Below are 22,980 nucleotides of genomic sequence, written 5' to 3' on the forward strand. Positions count from 1 at the left end.
GAAGAAGACAAATTTATATTTGTCGAAACCTAGGTAAAGAATTTCTTTATCCATTGCAACTGGTCAGCTGGTTATAATTTTAATACATATAAGCAGTCGAGATCACTGACTTGCTGGAGAAACTTGGAACTGGTCCTTGACAGTGTACTTGAATGAGGTCTTCAACTAGTGTAGTGAAGTATTCATTGAATTTTTCCACAACTGAATTTGAGTCTGTGACTTTTGAGTCTTCTAGTTTTAATGATATATTATTTCTCTTTGGCGCTGAACTACAAGTTTCTTTCTTTATAACTCTCAATGTGGATCTCACTTTGTTAGATGAGTTTATTATCAAATAGTCATTCCACATACTTTTTGCCTCTTTGACTTCTCTACCATAGATTCCTTTGTAGGCCTTTGAATAATTTGTGAATTCTTGGGTTACTACATATTTCTTACAACAGTACCTCAGAAATCTGTTTCTCTCAGCGGAAATTATTATGCCTTTAGTTACCCATTACTTAGTATTGTTAGGTTTTCCTGTTTTTACTACTTTTGGAAATGCTACATTAAAATAGTGAAGAAAGATGCTCTGAAAACTCATGTACATGCTATCAGCATTGTTATGAGTAGTGATGCTTCCCAGTTTTCCTTCGCCAGTAAGAGATTAAAAATTCCAGACTCAAATTTATTAAACAAAAATTTTTTAATGTAACGATACTTTTAAAGCTTAGACAACAATTTTCATTATAGAATTACAGCAAAATGGCTAGTTTCGGTTGCTTTCTACAATCATCTTCAGGTTGTTCAAATAAAAAACAGAGTGGAATATGCATTGAAAAAGATCATAATTAGCAAACAGCTGTGCAATGGTATGCATTCATATTATGGGCCAAAATGACTATGGCAGTATGTAATTAAAATCTTCATTGTGCGTGAGCCAGGCTGTAAACCATAATCTTGCAAGATGAAGGTAATAAAGAAGGAATGACCAGTTGCATTAGTAAAAATTGAATTATATGTTCATTATTTTCAAAGGTTCTTGCATAATTTAGCTCTCGTATAATTCAGTAAATTTTGATGTGTTTGGTCAGGCTGGTTGGGCTTGTGGCATTTTTTTAAGCTTTGACTTTTGGACATTTTTATAAGGATGACTCTTTTTGTACTCATGTTAGATAACTCCTTTGTAAGCTAGACTGTGGAATAGCTCACAATTATAGTTACTGTTTGTTGTATGTACTTTTTTTCACTGTAGTATTAGCTGTACAATTGCAAATAATGGGCATTTATAGCAATTTTTATTTATACAACAGGCCATTTTCCTTCTTTATTACCTGCATCTTGCGAGGTTGTGGTTCACAACATGGCTTGCCCACAGTCAAGCTCTTAACTACACACTGTTGTAGTCTTGTTTGCCCATAAAATGAATTCATTTCATTGCATGACTGTAGCTAATGATAATGTTTTTCAATGCATAACCACCTCTTTCTTACAATTTGAATGATCTGAAGATGCTTGTAGAAAGCAACCAAAACTAATTATTGTGATTTAATTGTATAATGAAAATTGTGGTCTATGCATAAAAAGTTTCTTTATGTTAAAAATTTTTTATTTAATAAATTACTTTAAGACCATTGTCTCCTTCCTGACAATGTCAGGCTTCACTAAGAATCAAATTTCAGTTGGACAAGCTTCATATTCAAGCCACCAGTAGGTTACTTCTATACTGCTTTGGTTGACATTGTTTTCAGTGAGGAGCAGAAGACTTGAATTTGATGATGAACTATTTTATGTCTGTTCACAGAACTTATGCTAACACTTGTGAGCAATGTGTATGTAACTGACTGTTTATAAACTGTAACACTAACAACAAACATTACTTAGTACAGTTACTCAAACATTTTGCTAAGTGAAATTGCTCAGGTCTGATTTATTCCATTCTGTGTTGAGTGGAAACATCTGTATGTTCTGTGTCATGACAGAGCTGATAGTTATTAGTGATTGTCAATGACATTTATGTTATTTTCAAGGCCATAAACAAATTTTATTTCAGGTCACAGTGATCTACAGTTTGTTTAGAGGGATGTCTTTTCATCCCAGAATTGTTATTTCCCTGTACAAAAATATTAAAAATGTTTTGCAACTTGGCAGGAGAGAAGGAACTAGGATTGTATATGTATTTATGAAAGGAAGATCCTCTCTTCCTCTGGCAGCAGTACATAATAATTTCTTTTATTTATGTGACAAATCATATAATTTTTTTTAGTATTACTATAACCTACTGAATACATGAATCTCGAGTATGGAAATTACTTTTGCATGTACCTTATATCGGCAATCTTCTCCACCTGAGACTATGAGATTGTTGCTAGAATTCCATGCAGCCTTCAGAATCAATCCATCATGTGCTTTCCACTGTAACAATAACAAACAGAACAAATGGTGTCATTTGAAATGAAACATTAACATTTTACAGAAAATATAAGTAATTAGTTCTATTTCAGCATCTGCAGATCATATATGGCTTCAGAGACATGGAACCATTCAAGACATGCATAACTCAGGTACTATAAACTTCTTCTGCATGTGGGTCAATAGCAGAAAAGCAACAGGTCTAGCATAAGTTTTGTTGCAAACACATAGGCTTTATCCACAGTATGGACCATTATATGGCAGGGTGGATGAATGACTTAACTCTACAAAAGAATCAACTACCCCAAAAATTGCCACAGTTCTACTTCTGAAAATGTTAGTCATATATGAATCAAAAGGAAAATTCAACTGAGAAGATAGAATAGCTGGCCTCTTCTTAGCTTCAGAGGACAGAATTGCAGTACAACAGATAGACATAAAAGTACAAAAAATTGTACCTTAACATCTGGAACTGTTACTTACTTCCTCAGGAAGTAAAGAGGATAAACTGTGGAAAGTTAGAAGGAAGGAACAAGTCACTCAGATACTAGTATGACAAGGGACCAACCTGTTATGAGGATGCAGGAAGGCAAAGATGAAGCGGGTGCTTACAGGGAGAGCAAGTGATCAAAAACAGTATGTCAGTATGCACTGTGCCAACTACAAATGTGAGTTAAGAGTCAATATAGCTGTTCACTTTGATATGTACACATGTAGGAAAAAAATACATTGCCTGACAGTAAAAAGGAAGCACCCATAAGGTATGGTTGGATGGCAATATTACTTCATCATACACATACACACTATCATTGGGTATGTAAATGATTAGCATTATAATTCTCTGTGATTGGTAGAAAGGGGACCAGATGGCACTCGTATCACTCATTTTTAGTGTTGTCACAAAACCTGATTTTGTATATAAAGGGCATGAAGCATGTCAGATGTTGAGTGAACAATGTGATAAACAAGAAGACACTGCATACTCATCTGAGACAGCATTATTGGTACATGACAGTTTCCAAGTGACCTTAATTTAAGTTTCAATTTGCCCAGCTGGTCAAATCCTGCAATATGGTCAAATCCTGCTATTGATTTGTGGGACATTCAGATGTGACAGTCATGCAATGGCTACCTGGAAATGTGAGAGCACGCATACCGTATTTACTTGAATCTAAGCCACACTTTTTTCCGGTTTTTGTAATACAAGAAACTGCATAAAGATAAATACTGGCGCCAAAACCTCTGAGTCAGTAAATAAATTAAAAAAAGGTGGAAGACGAGCTTTTTTTTCTCCACCTTGAGTTTCGACCATTGCATTTTCATACATTATCCAAAATTCCGTATTGTTCATCTTCGAATGTATCAGCATTTATTTCAATGTACTATGAAAATCCGACTGGCAAGACTGTTTGGGATGTTTGTCAATATGGCCAACTCTATGTTCTGAATTTTTTCCTACCTGTGAGAAGAGATGGTTGCTAATAGGAACTTTTATGAATTGTGAATCACGTGCAGTAATCTCTTCACCATAAGAATAATACGAATATAAACATTTTGCCATGCATTCTTTTGCGTTTGCTGCTATCTCATTTAAATCCTGTCTGCCTAATAAACAACGAAACTAGTGTGAGACAACAGCAAACGCGGAAGAATATACATATCATGTCATGTTTATATTCGTATTATTCTTATGCCTAATAATGATACAGTCAGAAATGAAGCACGGCAATTGACTAGATTTTTAAATCGAAGATGACTAATATCTGTGCAGAATGTAATGTACAAAAGAGGCGTCTGCAAAGATTTTCAAACGGCAAAAAATTTTAGCTAAAGTCTCGTTCAGAACATCATCTACCATACGCAGTCTATTATTTGGTTCTTGTTGATCATTATCAAAGAAAGCAGCAGTGTACGTAACAAGAAATAGCAGTCTCTTGCCATTGTTTCACTAATGAGACAATTCCTCTCTCTCTCTCTCTCTCTCTCTCTCTCTCTCTCTCTCTCTCTCTCTCTCTCTCTCTTTTTATTTTTTTTTATTTATCTTAAGTGGCGGTAGCGCGCACAAAAGCAAGCCATGCCGCGAGCGATGATAGGTCGTTAACACACATTATCAGAATGCGACAAACAATACACGACACAGTACAATAACGCATTTTCAGCTTAGAGTGACGTAAACACCTATAACAAAGAGAACAGCACTTATCAGATCAAAGAAAAATAAGCAATTGATTCAAACCAGGCGAAGCACGTGAAAAAGGAAGGGTACCCGTATAAATACGAACAGAGCAAGTGACGCATAACAATGGTGAAGCTTAACTGCTAAGCTTAAGACTCGAACCAAACTACTGTAGCTGTATCATCATTCATTCGACCTAAATTGTGTCTCATATTACAATGGACCAACTTTGTTTCGATTTGGAGGTGCGGCCTAGAACTTTTCTCTCCCTTGAATTGATTTCGAGGTTCATTTTTCAGGTGCAGCTTTGATTTGAGTGCGGCTTAGATTCGAGTAAATACGGTAGTCGTCAAGGTACTGGTTGTCCACATCTGACTACCACACCAGAACATCAGCAAATTGTGCACCAAGCATTTCATAATCTGTTCACATCTGCTACTGTCATTCAAGACCATTACTTGAACTCCCTGCAACATTCTTGTCATCCCACACTATTGGCTGGGGCTAGCAGTAGCTGGTCTATAAATTAATGTTCCATGCACAGGGTACCACTAATACCACAATACACATGGCTGTATTTGGAATGCTGTCATGATCAAGAAGCACAGACTGCTGATGAATTTCATTGCATTCCAATGATATAGTGAAACTGTTCTACGCCAGTGTGTGTGGTGGTGACCTCAACCTGGAATGAGGTCTCATTCTTCCAATGTGTTAGAGAGACACAGTAGTGTTACTCCTGAAATAATGGTGAGGGGAGGATTTGGGTATGATTTCAGGTCTTGGGAACTTAAAAGGACAATGGTAAGTCACAGATATCCTGTCTCATCCTGTGTTACTTCTTATGTCATAGCACTGTGGTGCCACAAGACCTTCAGATCTGTCCCAAAGAGAACACATGGGGGACCAGCTCAGATGTCAACTCTGCCTGAGTGTCAGTATAAAGGACATCATGACCAGCTAAAATAGCCATAGACTAACTTGCCTTTATGACACCATTCCAAACCAAATCAGGACACACATCCAGTAAGAGAAGGTTCAATGTCATACCAATAAATGGGATCAATTTCTTTGAAAAATTTTGACATGATTTCGTAATAAATGAAATAATATCACACACCCAATCAACCTGTGAAGTTTCATTCCATTTCCACCTCCTCTTCTGGGTGCTTCCTTTTTTTTTTTGTCAGATAGTATATGTATGTACTTCTGTAGCTGTAAGAGTGTGAGAGAGGAAAAAATTCGTGCCCATTAAAACTTCTGTAACCTGAAATAAACTCGTGAGTTTCATAAGTGAGTTATATATCTACTATGTTTCTTTACTTGTGGACATAGTAAACACAGATATTCTTATAACACAGCTGAATGTACCAAGGGATCAATCAATATAACTATTTATATATCCAGGTAGGCTGCTAGGTGCAGTATGAAAGAATACATTCAGTGGTGCCAGGTCATGTGACAAAACACCCAGAGCAGGTTTAAGGGCTGCCACAGATGAGCAACGCCTCACTTGCTGCAACTAGCTGATGTTTACAGCAATCACTCAAGTGTAACTACTGATGATGGTGATTCCGCACTACACAATTTTCTCCTCAACTGTGATTTGGACTTTGTATTACCTATTGTTGATGTCTGGCTACCACACAGATATGTCTTCCAGGATAATGCAGTATTGTCTTCAAACAAAGTTTAATTGACAGTTTTGATTTCAGTGGATGAACTAACAGCTGATGAGTGCACCAAGAGCATGCTTCATTCCAATGCTTCCCAATCAAACCTACAAACAGTGTTCTCCTGTACTCACAGGTTAGTTTTTAAAGAAACTTCCAGAGCACTATATTGGCCACAAGGTATCCACTTCCAGGAGTTTCCCATTTTGTGTATTTAGAGAACTGTCAGGAACTATTATCTTCTATGATTTATTTTATTTGTACATAATGGGTGTTTGATAAAATCTGTGTTGTCGAAGAAGCACCCTGACAATAGATATTTCTGCAGATAGCTTATGTCACCCTGTAAATTTTGACATACTGTTATCGATAAACAGTGCAATAGTGTTTGATACAAAAATTAAGTTAAGAGGAATTAGCTTTTATTAATCATTTATTTCAATTCAAAAATGATTTACATTAATGTATAACTTAAAAAGTATCTCTTTACAGGGGGGTGCCCAAAAAAACCAAACTAATTTCTTGGTTGGAAAAGCTTTCATAGTGCCACATTTTGCCACTAGAAGTGCATATAGCAAACATTCCAGAGTCTGTAAGCTGTGTGCCATCATTGAAGGTGGTGAGGACTATTTTTGACAGAGTTTATAGTGAAACTGTTTATGTGGTTGTGATTTCTGCAATGGTTTATCTTCATGAACAATGTGCAGTGGTGAATTTCAGGATTTTGTTAATAAAAAGTGGAACAGAAACCCTTTAAATGTTAAAAAGACATACAGGAATGATTGTTTGGGGAAAACTCAAGTGTTTGTGTGGTTTTACATTTCAGAAATGGTGAAATGTCAATTGATGACAAACCTCACTCTGGCCATCCTTCCATGGATAAAACACATGAAAATATTGAAAACATTAGTGCAATCATCAACAAAGACCAATGACGGACCATTAAAGAAATTGTGGAGCTATTGGGACTGACTTGGAGTTCAGTGCAGTGAATTGTGATAGGAGATATGGGAATGTAAAACTGGCTGCCAAATTCATGTCATGACTGCTGACTGCTGGACAACGATAAGGTCATGTGTAATCACGTTGAGCTTTGAAAGAAGAGTCCTGAAATGGTTCAAGCTTTTTTTTTTTTCAAAAATTATCACAGGTGGCAAAACTTTGTGCTATGCTTAAGATCATGAATCAAAGCAACAATCAAGCCAGTGGACGAGAAGTTCGCCTCACCCCACACAAGCTCATCAGGTGAAATCAAACATTAAAAGAATGCTAATTTCTTTCTTCAATGTGAGAGGAGCTGTCCACACAAAGTGTTCCACAGGGTCGCACAGATAACCATCTTACCTACTTGGGAAGTTTTGAAAAGATTGTACAACAGTGTGCGGCAGAAGCAGCCAGATTTGTGGCAGTTGGGTAGCTGGTTTTTCCATCACAACAATGCCCCTGCTCACATAGCCCTGTGTGTATGACATTTATTGACCAAGAATGGTATGAACTCTGTTCCTCATGATCCTCCCCCCCCCCCCCCCCTCCCGCCAAATACTCACACGACCTAGACCGAGGTGGCCATTTTTTTTTCCTTTCCCCTAGAATGAAAGACATATGAAAGATATTTTGAACAATGGAATAAAAGTTTAGACAATGTATGTGTGCGATTGGAGAGTACTTTGAAGGGGATTGGAGGTTTGTACTTAAAATGTGAATGAATAAGTTTAAAAAAATGTTCAGTTTCTTTCAGGTACCTCCTTCACTTCCTTAATTATCATGGATCAGATGTTACTTTGATGAGAGCACAGCAAAAGTTATTTTAACCAATTAGTATCATTACATATTTCATTTCATTGTTTAATTCAACTGAATGAGATACTGACTTATATTTTATGTAATTCCCCTTAATTTCAAAAAAATTGTTTCTTTATACAAACATAAGGTTTAACAGTGATGTAAATGAATGAAATTTTCTTGAGCTTTCAGCAGTGTCAAGTGGTTACAAATCCAAGATGCCATTGACCACTGCCAAGTGTGCACCTTGTGGTGGTGGCTGACGATTACTGGTGAAAAAGTATGTGGCTACATAACTACAAGTTGATGCAGCTCGAAACTTGAGACAATTTTGTTATTGTTCTCTTTAGGAGCCCTCTTAGATTGTTTGCATATGATGCTATCGTTGACTGTATAATAAAGTCATTAGAAAATTAAAGCCAATTGCAAAATGACTTGTACATAGTATCTGTACGGTGTGACAAGTGGCAGTTGGCTCTAAATAAGGAAAATGTGAGACCATGCACTTGAGTACTAACAGGAATCTGTTAAATTTTGGTTACATGATAAATCATGCAAGTCAAAAAGTTGCCAATTTAACTAACACTTAGCAGATGCAACAAGTCTACTGAAGAAACTACATTAAGCTTGTTCAGCCTCTCCTAGAGTACTGCTTAGTGGAATGGATCTGGATGGAGGACATTGAATAAGTCCATGGAGGACATTGAATAAGTTCAAATGGCTCTGAGCACTATGGGACTTAACATCTATGGTCATTAGCCCCTAGAACTTAGAACTACTTAAACCTAACTAACCTAAGGACATCACACAACACCCAGCCATCACGAGGCAGAGAAAATCCCTGACCCCGCCGGGAATCGAACCCGGGAACCCGGGCATTGAATAAGTCCAGTAACATGTAGCTCATTTTGTATTATTGTGAAATAGGGGAAAGAATATCAAAGATACAATCAGTTGGGGTGACTATCATTAAAAAGAAAGGGGGGGGGGGGGATGGGAGTTTTTTTTGTTGTGCTGAGATCTTCTCACAAAATTTTAATCACCAACTTTCTCTTGTGAATGCACAAATACTTCATTGACACCAACAACCATAGGAAGAAATTATCATTACAATAAAATAAAAGCAATCAGAGCTTGTGCAAAAATATTTCAATGTTTAGAGAGTTGAACAGTAGAGAAATAGTCAGAAGGTGGTGGGGTGAAACCTCTGCCATGCACATAGAAGTGTGAATTTCAGAGTAGTGATGTAAATGTAGATATAGAATACCATTCTTTTAATGGTATTATGTCCGCCCCGATAGCTGAGTGATCAGCATGAAGGATTGCCATCCTACAGGCCCGGGTTCGATTCCCGGCTGGATCGGGGATTTTCTCCACTCAGGGACTGGGTGTTCTGTTGTCTTCATCACCACTTCATCCCCATCCAGTGCGCAGGTCACCCAATGTAGCGTCAGCTGTAATAAGACCTGCACCAAGGCGGCCAGACCTGCCCCTTAAGGGGTCTCCCGGCCAACGACACAAAATGCTGATTTCCATTTCCAATGGTATTATTGCATTAAATAGTTCCAAATTTAGTTTTGGCCCTAGCATTATTATTTTTAACAATATTATCAAAACGATAGATTGCCACTCTGTACAGATGACACAAGGCTGACAGCCATTATGATATGACTGTTATATATTTGTGCTTTCAGGCAAAGCCTCCTTCAGAAAGAAAAACACACACATTCACATAAGCAGACATACCTCTACACAAATAACAGCTATCTCCAGCCACTCTGGCCATATTCTGGCCTTATACGCCCATGACCACTAGCAATCGTGTATGCGAGTTATGCTTGCTTATGTGAATGAGTATGCACTTTACTTTTTGAAGGATGCTTTGGCCAAAAGCACAAATGAGTAACAATCTTTTCATCATGTGTGGTTGCATGTAACTCAACATAATGTCTTTATGGTGAGCAGTAATCTATGCTCTTTGTGATACTGTTGATTTTCCAGTCTGGACTGTCCAATACTTCATGTCTTTTTTTATATTATAGACATTTCAGAATCTTCCAAATTGTGTTACATTCTGAACTGCAAAACTAGAGATATTTAAATATAAATCACTACCTGAATTGAAATGAGATCTATCTAGTTGCCAATTTACAATCAGTTCATTGTTGTTGTTGTGGTCTTCAGTCCTGAGACTGGTTTGATGCAGCTCTCCATGCTACTCTATCCTGTGCAAGCTTCTTCATCTCCCAGTACCTACATCCTTCTGAATCTGCTTAGTGTATTCATCTCTTGGTCTCTCTCTACGATTTTTACCCTCCACACTGCCCTCCAATACTAAATTGGTGATCCCTCGATGTCACAGAACGTGTCCTACCAACCGACCCCTTCTTCTAGTCAAGTTGTGATACAAGCTCCTCTTCTCCCCAATTCTATTCAATACCTCCTCATTAGTTATGTGATCAACCCATCTAATCTTCAGCATTCTTCTGTAGCACCACATTTCGAAACCTTCTATTCTCTTCTTGTCTAAGCTATTTATCATCCACATTTCACTTCCATACATGGCTACACTCCATACAAATACTTTCAGAAACGACAACCTGACATTTAAATCGATACTCGATGTTAAAAAAATTTTTCTTCTTCAGAAATGTGTTCCTTGCCATTGCCAGTCTACATTTTATATCCTCTCTACTTTGCACCATCATCAGTTATTTTGCTCCCCAAATAGCAAAACTCCTTTACTGCTTTAAGTGTCTCATTTCCTAATCTAATTCCCTCAGCATCACCCGACTTAATTCGACTACATTACATTATCCTCATTTTGCTTTTGTTGATGTTCATCTTATATCCTCCTTTCAAGACACTGTCCATTCCGTTCAACTGCTCTTCCTAGTCCTTTGCTGTCTCTGACAGAATCACAATGTCATCGGCGAACCTCAAAGTTTTTATTTCTTCTCCATGGATTTTAATACCTACTCCGAACTTTTCTTTTGTTTCCTTTATTGCTTGCTCATTATACAGATTGAATAACATTGGGGAGAGGCTACAACCCTGTCTCACTCCCTTCCCAACCACTGCTCCCTTTCATGCCCCTCGATTCTTATAACTGCCATCTGGTTTCTGTACAAATTGTAAATAGCCTTTTGCTATCTGTATTTTACCCCTGCCACCATCAGAATTTGAAAGAGAGTATTCCAATCAACATTATCAAAAGCTTTCTGTAAGTCTACAAATGCTAGAAATGTCGGTTTGCCTTTTCTTAATCTTTCTTCTAAGATAAGTCGTAAGGTCAGTATTGCCTCATGTGTTCCAACATTTCTACGGAATCGAGACTGACCTTCCCCGAGATTGGCTTCTATCAGTTTTTCCATTCGTCTGTAAAGAATTCGTGTTAGTATTTTGCAGCTGTGACTTATTAAACTGATAGTTCGGTAATTTTCACATCTGTCAACACCTGCTTCCTTTGGAATTGGGATTATTATATTCTTCTTGAAGTCTGAGGGTATTGCGCCTGTCTCATACATCTCGCTCACCATATGGTAGAGTTTTGTCAGGACTGACTCTCCCAAGGTTGTCAGTAGTTCTAATGGAATGTTGTCCACTCCGGGGGCCTTGTTTCGACTCAGGTCTTTCAGTGCTCTGTCAAACTCTGCACACAATATCTTATCTCCCATTTCATCTTCATCTACGTCCTTTTCCACTTCCATAATATTGTCCTCAAGTACTTCACCCTTGTATAGGCCCTCCACATACTCCTTCCACCTTTCTGCTTTCCCTTCTTTCCTTAGAACTGGGTTTCCATCAAAGCTCTTGATATTCATACAAGTGGTTCTCCTTTCTCCAAAGGTCTCTTTAATTTTCCTGTAGGCAGTATCTATCTTAACCCTAGTGAGATAAGCCTCTTCATCCTGACATTTGTCCTCTAGCCATCCCTGCTTAGCCATTTTGCACTTCCTGTCGATCTCATTTTTGAGACGTTTGTATTCATTTTTGCCTGCTTCATTTACTGCATTTTTATATTTACTCCTTTCATCAATTAAATTCAATATTTCTTCTGTTACCCAAGGGTTTCTACTAGCCCTTGTATTTTTACCTATTTGATCCTCTGCTGCCTTCACCATTCTTCTACTGTATTTCTTTCCCCCATTCCTGTCAATTGTTCCCTCATGCTCTCCCTGAAACTCTGTACAATCTCTGGTTCTTTCAGTTTATCCAGATCCCATCTCCTTAAATTCCCACCTTTTTGCAGTTTCTTCAGTTTTAATCTACATTTCATAACCAATAAATTGTGGTCAGAGCCCACATCAGACCCTGGAAATCTCTTACAATTTAAAACCTGGTTCCTAAATCTCTGTCTTACCATTATATAATCTATCTGATACCTTTTAGTATCTCCAGGGTTCTTCCATGTATACAGCCTTCTTTCATGATTCTTAAAGCAAGTGTTAGCTATGATTAAGTTATGCTCTGCACAAAATTCTACCAGGTGGCTTCCTCTTTCCAATCCATATTCACCTACTATGCTTCCTTCTCTCTCTTTTCCTACTGACGAATTCCAGTCACCCATGACTATTAAATTTAATCAGTTCATAGTTAACTTAATTTGAACACTATAAGGAATGGGATAGATTGCTACTCACCATATACATGACCCACTGACTTACAGACAGGCACAATGAAAAGATGTTACATATGCAGCTATCAGCCAAAGCCTTCCTTAGCAAAGAAAACACACACACATTCACACAAGTAAGCACACCTCATGCACACTTGGAAACCACCACTGGCAGCTCCAAACAGAATGTGACTACCATGTGAAAAGCAGTCTCCAGATAAATTAATAAATATGGAAATTTGCATTGAGGACAGAGGCGTGCTAGAATAGTCATACAGTTGTGCAAAGCCCCTATGCCATGGTGGCCTAGTGGTTAGCACATCTGCCTATAGATCAGGTTCAAATCCTGGCCTTAGTACAAATTTTCTTTTGCCCCTTCAGTCTGCATTTATACACAATAAATCAATTGGTTGCAATACTGATAAATGAATTGGAGGAAATGGGATTAAAATTCCACCTTATGCAAGAAACTAATGCTTTCTTTTTTCTTTTACCAATACATATTTCATCTCATTATTAGGTGCTAGTGTGTGTAATTTATTTATTTGCCAGTACATTAAGTCAAAGAATAACTGTTTTCAAAGACAGTTCAAGTACATAAAACTAAACACATCTCTACAAATAAAAATAATAATTTAGTGTATACTCATGTTTTGGTGCTCTTTATTTGTTTGTATGTATCACTCTGGTATTACCAAACTTAATTAACTCACTAAGATGTTTTTGATATTTTTTCAGAGTACATACGTGTAATAATGTTTTGTCTTGAAAAGTTTACAGCTGTTTCTGTAATGAACTTTTGCAATATTACAACTACTGATGTTCAGCTGTATTCCAATATATTTCCTTGCAAATGCTGTGCAATTCTAAAAGTCAAGTGGATTGAACTAAAGTCTGCATGTTCATGTGTGACTCAAATATAGAGAAGGATAATCACGTTTCTGGAAGCACAAAAACCCAGAAGTGATTGCTCTTGAATGAATATTGTTTGCATTGTCTCTGGCTTAGAAGCATAGATTTCTTGTTAAACATTTATTACATTGAATGGGCCTTACCCTTCCTAAAACGTGTTTTTATTCCTCACCATATGTATGTACACCACATACCACACAAAATTATCTTCATTGTTTTCTCAAATATTGTTAAAGGGAGCAATGAACAGACATTTAATGTAAAATTCAAATATCCTTAAATATTCAACTGCTTAACCTACAGTAAGAAAATCAATGCAACCTTCTCAAAACTGATATTCCTCAGTTTCGGCTGTGTACTGTATGTCTGGGTCACCTTCTGATATGACAAGGTTTCACATCAATTTCCACTTAAGCCAATCAGTCTGATGTTCCATTATTAACTTTATGAAGTCAGTTAAGTAGTTAATACGTTCATGACACTGTCTTGTCCTTAGTGAGAGGGAGACTGCTCCTACAGCTGTATGACTCAGCAATGATCAATCACGTGAGGCTGTAGAATGCAACAGAAACCACTGCCTTAAAAACACATAATGTGTATCCACAAAATATATTGTCTGTAATTGAGAAAAATGTCATGATGATTTCTCCATTGCCAAATATTCCACATTAGTTTGCCATTTGGATCTTTGAGAGTGTGGAGGCAAGCATGTAAAAAAGATTGAATAATCAATGAAAGGGTAACATTCTTTCAGCTGGAGCATGGAATGATGGTAGCAGGGAAGGCAAATGGATGACTTCATTTTACTGAGATAATTTTAGGAAAGTGTAGTTTATCTATTAAGAGGAACACATATGGAATTCTCATGCAACGGTACCTTGAGTACTGTTCAAGTGTCTGAGGTACTCACCAGATCATATTAAAGGAAGACATTGAAGCAATTCAGAGGGGTGCTACTGTATTTGTTCCAGGTTAATTTGGTCAAATGCAAGTATTACAAAATGCTTCATGAACTTGTATGGGAATTCCCAGAGGGAAGACGATGTTCTTTTTGCAAAACTCTATTGAGAAAATTTCAAGAAGTCATATTTGAAGCTGCATGCAGAATGATTCTACTAGCACCAGTGTACATTTCACTTAAGGATCACAAAGATATGGGAAATTAGGGTTTGTACAGAGGCATACAGACAGTCATGATCTTGTCACTCCATTAGTGAGTAGAACAGGAAAGAAAATGAATAGCTGTGGTACAAGGTATCTTCTGTCATGCACCAAACAGTGACTTATGGAGTATATAAACAGATGTAGGTGAATGGCAGAAATGAAAACGTGCTATGGAAGATAGAAACCAGAAAGCTGAAATGGGAAATGCAAAGGTATAATGGGGATCAGTGAAGTGAAATGAGAAGAAGATAAAGATTTCTGGTCAGATGAATATAGTGTAGTACCAATAGCAGCAGAAAATGGTTTAATGGGAGTAGGATTTGTTTTGAATAGCAAGGTGGGACAAAGAATGAGTGACTGTGAGCACCTCACTGATAGAAGTCCTCTCATCAGAATCAACATCAAGCCTACATATGCAACAATAGTTCAAGTATATATGCCAATGTCACATGCCAAAGATAAAGAAATGGAGGAAGAATATAAGGATCTTGAACATGTAACTCAGCATGTAAAGATAAATGAAAATGTAATAATCCTGGGGAATTGGAGCATCATACTGAGGGAAGGAACAGAAGACAGAGTTACAGGAGAGTAAAGGATTGCTGGTAGGAATAGGAGGAAAGCTCATTGAGTTCTGCAGTAAATTTCAGCTAGCAATAGTAAATGTACTGTTCAGAATCACAAGAGAGGAAAGTAAACTTGGGAAAGCTCTGGAGACATGGAAAGATACAAGCTAAATTACATCATGGTGCGACAGAGATTCCAGTGTCAGAAGCTATATTGTAAGGCATAGCTAGGAACAAATATATACTCACATGAAGATTTAACAATGCAGAAGAGTAGAACTGAAGACTAAAAGCATCATCAAGAAGAAGAAATGTATAAAGAAAAGGAATACTGAAGTTTTGAGGAATGATTACATGTGTTGTATGTTCTCTCAGGCTGTATGTACTGCAAGAATGAGTATCAAAGTAGACAGTTCAGTTGAAGAGGAATGAGTATCTCTAAAACAGGCAATCACAGAAGTTGGACACACAATTACAGATACAAGGTGACTGCAAAGAAACCTTTGGTAATTGAAGAAATATTTCAACTGATATACAAAAGAAAGAAGTACAAAAATGTTGGAAAGACTTACAAATGAAATTTATAGGAAGAGCAGAGGAACTAGAGTGAAACAACATTGAGAAAAATGCAAAGATATCTAAAACGAAAAGGCTGCCAGGAAAACAGATTCAGAATACAGAAAAATCAAAACAGTCTTAAGTGAAATTAAAAATAAAGGCACAAACATTAAGGATGCAAAAGGATTTCCACAACGAACACAAAGGAGAGTTGTATAATGTACACTGATAGCATCTATGAGTGGGACAAACCGCCTGTTGACATGACAGAAGAAAAAATAGAACAAGGTTTGAAGGCAAGAGAGGAGCTATTATCAAAGTTGGCGTTTGGTAGAGATTTGGAGTGAATGTAGTCAAATAAAGCAGAAGTGATAGATAACATTCCTTCAGAATTTCTAAATGGCGACCAAACACCTATTGAAGTGCAGTTGCAGTACCAATGACACTGTTTGTCCCTGGTAGCTGAGTGGTCAGTGTGACGGAATGTCATGCCTAACGGGTTTGATTCCTGGCTGGGTCGAGATTTTCTCTGCTCAGGGACTAGGTGTTGTGTTGTCCTTATCACCATCATTTCATCCCCATTGACACGCAAGTTGCCGAAGTGGCATCAACTCAAAAGACTTGCACCATGCAAACGGTCTACCCGATGGGAGGCCCTGGCCACACGGCATTTCCAGTTACCTATGACACTGAAGGCATACCATCAGATGTTTAGGAAAATATCATACTGAAGACAGCAAGAGATTTCCAAAAGTAAGTTATGCATTTTTATGGAAGTTCAAGTAACTTTTACTGAATGCTGTGCTGCACTTCAAAGTGACACAGTTATATGACAATACCTTTCAATATAGTCACACAGTTCCTGTAAAGAACACTCAGAACATTCAATTCCTTGATGAGAGAAATGTGCTCCTTATTTGCAGAGCCATTAAGAACCACTGAGTAAACATCCTCATTATAAAATCTCTTTTTTTCAGGTGCCAAAAAAATGGAAACTGCATGGCGCAAAATCTAAACTTCTCAATAAGCATCACTCATGTCTTGTGCAGCCTTGGTCAAATATTTCACAACATTTCACTACAGCTGGATGTGACACTGTACTTGGACCATATACCACCAGCTTGGATTACAAAGGATGTATGACAAGACTGAAGTCTTTTTCCCCTCCTTTTCAATCTTTTTCCCCTCCTTTTCAATCTTTTAATTAGTGTCGTGTGACTAGGGCCTCCCGTCGGGTAGACCGTTCGTCAGAAGCAAGTCTTTCAATTTGGCGCCACTTTGGTGACTTGCACGTCAATGTGAATGAACTGATAATGACTAGGACAACGCAACACCCAGCCCCTGAGTGGAGAAAATCTCCAACCCAGCCAGGAAACGAACCCGGGCCCTAAGGATTCACATTCTGTCACGCTGACCACTCAGCTACCAGGGGTGGACCTTTTCCATCTGCTCATACAGTAAGCAAGAACAGAAATAAAAGAGAAGCAATAACAGAAATAAAAGAAAGGTCCAGGAGAGGGATTAAAAATCAGTGTGATAGGAAATTCATGACAAGATTTGATAATAACATTTCTATCACCAGTGAAAGTGGAGAAGACTTACAAGACCTGTTGAAAAGAATGAAAGAAGGACTAAAGTAATAAGGAACAGTGGAAGTCAGGTTATTGATATGAATAACATGAAAATTGGGAACACAGTAAACTAAGTGAAGAATTTCTGCAATGCATGTTTTCACAGCTTATATTTCCATTCTTGGTGATTACTGTAACATGGGCATTAGCTGTTGTCTAAGGTATGATTTTGTGTCAAATGTTTTGCCTTCTACGGCTGGGGACATCATCAGAGGCTATAAAGACTCAAGATATTTATTTGAGTTTTAAACCACTGTCGAAGTCTTTATAGCCTCTGATTGGGACTCCACCTCCAGGAGATGAAACATGTGACACAGATAACTGCCTTAGACCATGGCTTAATGTGCATGTAATAATAATCACCAAGCATGAAGGAATTCTGTTGTCTTGGAAGCGAAACTACATTGATGAACAAAACAAGGAGATTTAAGAAGCAGATTAGCATACGCAAACAGAACATTCTTGCAAAAAGAAGTCTACACAAGCTTTAATTTGAGGAAGAAGTTTCTGAGGATGTACTTTTGGGGCACAGCATTGAGTGGAAGTAAATCATGGACTGAGGGAAATCCACAAAAGAAGAGACTTGAGGCATTTGAGATTTGCTGCAATAGAAGGGTATTGAAAATTAGATGGATCAATAAGATAGGAAATGAGAAGCTTCTTCAAAGAATCAGTAAGTATAGAAATATTGTGGAACATGCAAGAAGAAGAGACAGAGTGGTAGGACATGTGTTAAGACGGCTAATGGGGAAAACTGCAGAGAAAAAGAGAGATTTGATGTAGAGGACATCCAACAAATAAAGAAGGATGTTTGTTGTAAATGCCACTCAGAGGTGATAGTTTGGGTGCAGGAGAGGAAGGCATGGTGGGATGCATCAAAACACTCAGGAGACTGATGATTCTAAAAAAAAAAACCTAATATTCCACACATTTAAAACACAGTAGAAGTGGCTGGAAGTTTAATGTGTTGCCACAAAAAGCTTGACAACTTTTCACTCTTACACTGAAATTACACCATCCTTTCAAGAATTCTTTCCTCATTTAAACAACCTGTCCAATATATCATTCAGCTCTTATTACATCTCTGAACTCCTTCCCATACTTAATAGCTCACTCACTGACACAGTGTGTTCCATAAATAACATCATCAAAGAGCATCCTCAAGTACTAACAGTTTATGACTAGCACTAGTTTACTCACATTGACAATTATGCATAATGCTTATAGATTTCTTTTTATATTTATGTCAGAAGAAAAACAGTCACTTTGATAATAGCCACTGTTCTCTCTCTTTTACAACTCATTTACTGTTTTTATCTACTACTTCATACCAATCTTTTATGTTAATTTAATGATTACATGACACAAAATTGGCTCTCTATACTCTGGAAAATTTAAAACATGTTAAATACAAAAATTCATTTAACCAGATTTTACACTTACCGTTGATCTTTATTTTACAATTGCCATTACCAACTTTGGCCCATATAAACAGGTACTTATCAGCATTTAATTTCTTCTTCTTTCTAGTACTCAAAACTAATGGCATGCTTGGAACTAGAGTACCATAAGGCTGTTTAGCCAACAGTCCTGTAGTCTCCGAAATACTCCATGTCTTCCAAGTCAGAATGTTAGCATCAGGAAAAGCTTCAAGGCCACCATAATCTGCTTGATTGCCCCACACAACAGCAAGTGTGAGCCAAGGACTACCTCCAAACACTGCTTGTACATCACAGGTAAAGTTCAGATGGAGCCCACGAAATACATTCGGACCTCCAATCAACTGTTGTTTATTAAATTGACCAGCAAGGTCAATATCAATAGCCTTCAAACTGTGATAGACAGGTACACTGCGCCGCCAGCAACGACGCCATGCACGTCGCAGAGGCATTGCTGTGGCACGTTAACACAACAAACAACTTCCGGCCGCCGTGCAGTGAGCAAGCGGCCTTATCAGCGCGATTGCGCAACCGGAAGTGAATTTTTCTGCAACGCGGGGCTAGTAATACTAGGGCCCGTATTGCCGCGGCAGCCTCGCCAGTGGCTAAGTCCAGCTCAAGGTCACCCGCCTAGCGAGTAAAGCGGAGAGCGGTCTTTTTTTAAAAAAAAAAATTTCACGAGTGGTCTGGTGCGACCCATAACCACCTCAATAAATATTTTTTTTAGAAAGGAAAGAAGGAAGGGAGATAAGGATCTTTACTGTCTATAATAAATCATACAATCGCCGATGATCTTTATTTTACAACTGCCATTTTACAATTGCCATTACCCACTTTACCTGAGTGTGAAGGCTTGTAACAAGTTTCTTAATGTTCTCTGTATCTAATAAACAATATGTTACTAAACAGTTCTTCCAAAGAATAAACAAGTTTTGCTCATAACGTCTACAATATGGAGGGGATACGAAAATATGACAAGGAAATGATACTATATTTAACTGTAAATTCAAAGAATTTACAGTTCACTTGTGTTAACGTGCCACAGCAATGCCTCTGCGATGTGCATGGCGTCGTCGCTGGCGGTGCAGTGTACCTGTCTATCGCAGTTTGAAGGCTATTGATATTGACCTTGCTGGTCAATTTAATAAACAGCAGTTGATTGGAGGTCCGAATGTATTTCGTGGGCTCCATCTGAACTTTACCTGTGATGTACAAGCAGTGTTTGGAGGTAGTACTTGGCTCACACTTGCTGTTGCGTGGGGCAAACAAGCAGATTATGGTGGCCTTGAAGCTTTTCCTGATGCTAACATTCTGACTTGGAAGACATGGAGTATTTCGGAGACTACAGGACTGTTGGCTAAACAGCCTTATGGTACTCTAGTTCCAAGCATGCCATTTGTTTTGAGTACTAGAAAGAAGAAGAGTCCCAATAACCTGATAAACTGTACTTTCTACTCTGTTTTTAGATAACAGGCGATTTCCAGTTTCTGGCCAGACTGTTGCTAGCAATGTATTAAACAATTATGCACTAGAATCTGAAACTCCATTCCCAACCCAAGACAGTGATGGATAGATTCCACAAAAATTACTTTTTATTCTTGTATTGTGGTTGAGAAGTTCACATTTCATGATAAATTCACTTTTATTATTGACCACTAAAGATAATAAGCAGATAATGTCAGCACAGGAGTGTAAGAATCTGTTGATCCCTGAAGAAGCTTCTAAAAGATGTTCAGTTACCAACTTCACATAATATTGTTACAGAACATTCCTTTAGAATAAATGTTATTTGACCTTCCAAGGAGTGATACCCAATGGTGAGACAACTTTTTGAAACCATCTATATTATGGTGATGTAGGTCCTGGTGGGCCCCTGTTTGTGAGCAATCAACAGGGGGGGGGGGGGGGGGGGGGGGAGAGTGAGAGAGAGAGGGGGGGGGGGGGAGAGAGAGAAATTTATATGATGCTCAACAGTGTTAAAAGAGATTATAAGTAAAATGAATTTCAAGACAATGAGGAATAGAAATAATGATTGCTATAACATGTACGAAAAAATAGGATGATGAAATGAAAGAAATTAAATCAAAATTAACACATGAAATTAATTAAAATCACAAAGATTTAAAGTGGAAAAAGAAAGATGAAAGAAAAATGACAGCAAATGAAGAAGCCAGTATGTTGATTTAAATAGTGTGGCAGAATAATGTAAATATAAAATTACATCTAAACCAGTTAGTTGAATAAAAATAATGATCAAAGTAATTTTGGTAAAAATTTAAAAATAAAAAAATTAATTAACCAGAGCTTCTCCATGTCTATGTCTTACCCTATCTATTACACTACGCAACCAGTATATACGAGGTTACTATATTAACAGTATTGAGCATCACACAATATTCTGAAATTTTTTTCATCAGTAACTTGCAAATGAGGGCCGACCAGGGCAATTGACTGCAGGATATGATAGCTCAAATATTAACCTACATCACAGTATAAATGATTTCAAAAAGTCAATTCCACCATTTGGGGACCTCTCCTTGTTAGCTGCATTGCCCCAAAAGATTATGCCATGGGCCAAAATTGAGTTGAGGTATGCAAAGGATGCTAGCAATCCCCACTGCTGATTATCACAATTAGACAGAGTTCTAAGTGCAAAGCAGGCAGAATTGGATAGTTTGGTTATTTTACAGACATGCTGCTGCCACCTGGACATCAATGAATTTCAATTACTAACAGTTTCACGTCATTCGCACCTGTTGACCTCAACCTCTGGTATCTGTAGCTATTTTTATGTGTCAGGAATTCTGTAACATACGTTTTGCAAGATTAGGACTTAAGCTATTTGCTGGGAACCAGATGTAAGAGTTTTCCACTATTTTACATCATTCGGTAAGTAACCAAAACTTTTGGTGGCAGCACTGTGTGTCCCTTGTTGGGCTAAAAGGCAACAGTAATGTGGAGTGATCAATGTCATTTTTTCTTCTGTTATTGTAATTATGTCCACCATTGTTTCTTTTAAACTGCAATGGGTTATCAACAACCAGTTTCACGATGGGATAAATATATTACAAAGCAGTTGTTAAAATACCTAATGCCTTAAAGACATGTCTGCAAGATGATTTTGGGTTATTCAAACAGCATGTTTTTGTGCAATGAAGATTTTATTTCTTAAAGATGAGTTATCTCTCAATATTATTCCATATAACACTACTGAATGAAAAACTGCAAAATTTGTCAACTTACTTTCCAAGATTTGCAATGATTCAAAGTGAAAATGCGGGTGAACTAAGTTGTTTCAGGAGTTCCAACTTGTGCTGACAATTGGTGCAGTACCTCTAGATGTGCAGAACTGAGTACGTTACATCTTTTTGAAATTGAGAATGACAGAATCACAGTAACCTCTCAATAATACTTTTAAGAACATTATTTTTCATTTTTACTGTTGCTGTATGTGTGTTTGGGTTTATTACACCACTCACAAAAGGAATTAATTTTGCATGTTGTATATTATAGAGAAAGTCATTTACATATGTGATAAACAATAGTGGACCTAAGAGTGAGCTTCTTGTAACTCCATGCGTGATTTTTTCGCAAGTCAGAAGAATCTCTCCTGCTTAGATTTGTTTAGTCATGAAGTACAAATTTCTGCAGTGTTCTAGTTAGATATTACATTATCCTTTGATTGTCTATTCCATCACTTCCACGAACCAATTTACTTTCAGGAATACTGCAGTCCACACAGTTAAATGCCTTAGATAAGTCACATAAAATACCAGCTAGTGCTATTCTGTTATTTAATGCTTGTAAAATTTGGTGAATGACAATATAAATGGCAATATTAGTTGAGAAACTCTTCTGAAACAAAAACTGTTATTTACTGAGGACATTACTGTTATCCAGCTGCAATACTATTCTAGGACACACCACCTTCTCAGAAATTGTGGAAATTGATGTCAGTAGTGAAAGAGTTCAGTATTTAGTGATACCTTTCTTCTCGTCTTTTTTATAGAGCAGTTTCACAATGGTATATTTCACTCTCTCTGGAAAAATACCCTGATTTAGTCATACAT

The 22,980-nt window shown here is 37.5% G+C and overlaps 1 protein-coding gene across 2 annotated transcripts in view; it reads right to left on the reverse strand.

Annotated features, from left to right (window-relative positions):
* LOC126322385 (intraflagellar transport protein 80 homolog) overlaps positions 1-22,980 on the reverse strand; it is a 421,167-nt gene that overhangs the window by 330,768 nt on the left and 67,419 nt on the right. For both annotated transcript variants that reach the window (XR_007558988.1, XM_049994301.1), the window contains exon 5: positions 2,305-2,394. Coding sequence is in view for 1 of the 2 variants with exons in the window: in XM_049994301.1 (XP_049850258.1) it covers positions 2,305-2,394 (90 nt within the window). In the remaining variant the exon portion in view is untranslated. The remainder of the gene's footprint in view (positions 1-2,304; positions 2,395-22,980) is intronic.

This window comes from Schistocerca gregaria, chromosome 2, assembly GCF_023897955.1.
Source record: "Schistocerca gregaria isolate iqSchGreg1 chromosome 2, iqSchGreg1.2, whole genome shotgun sequence".
Classification (NCBI taxonomy): domain Eukaryota; kingdom Metazoa; phylum Arthropoda; class Insecta; order Orthoptera; family Acrididae; genus Schistocerca; species Schistocerca gregaria.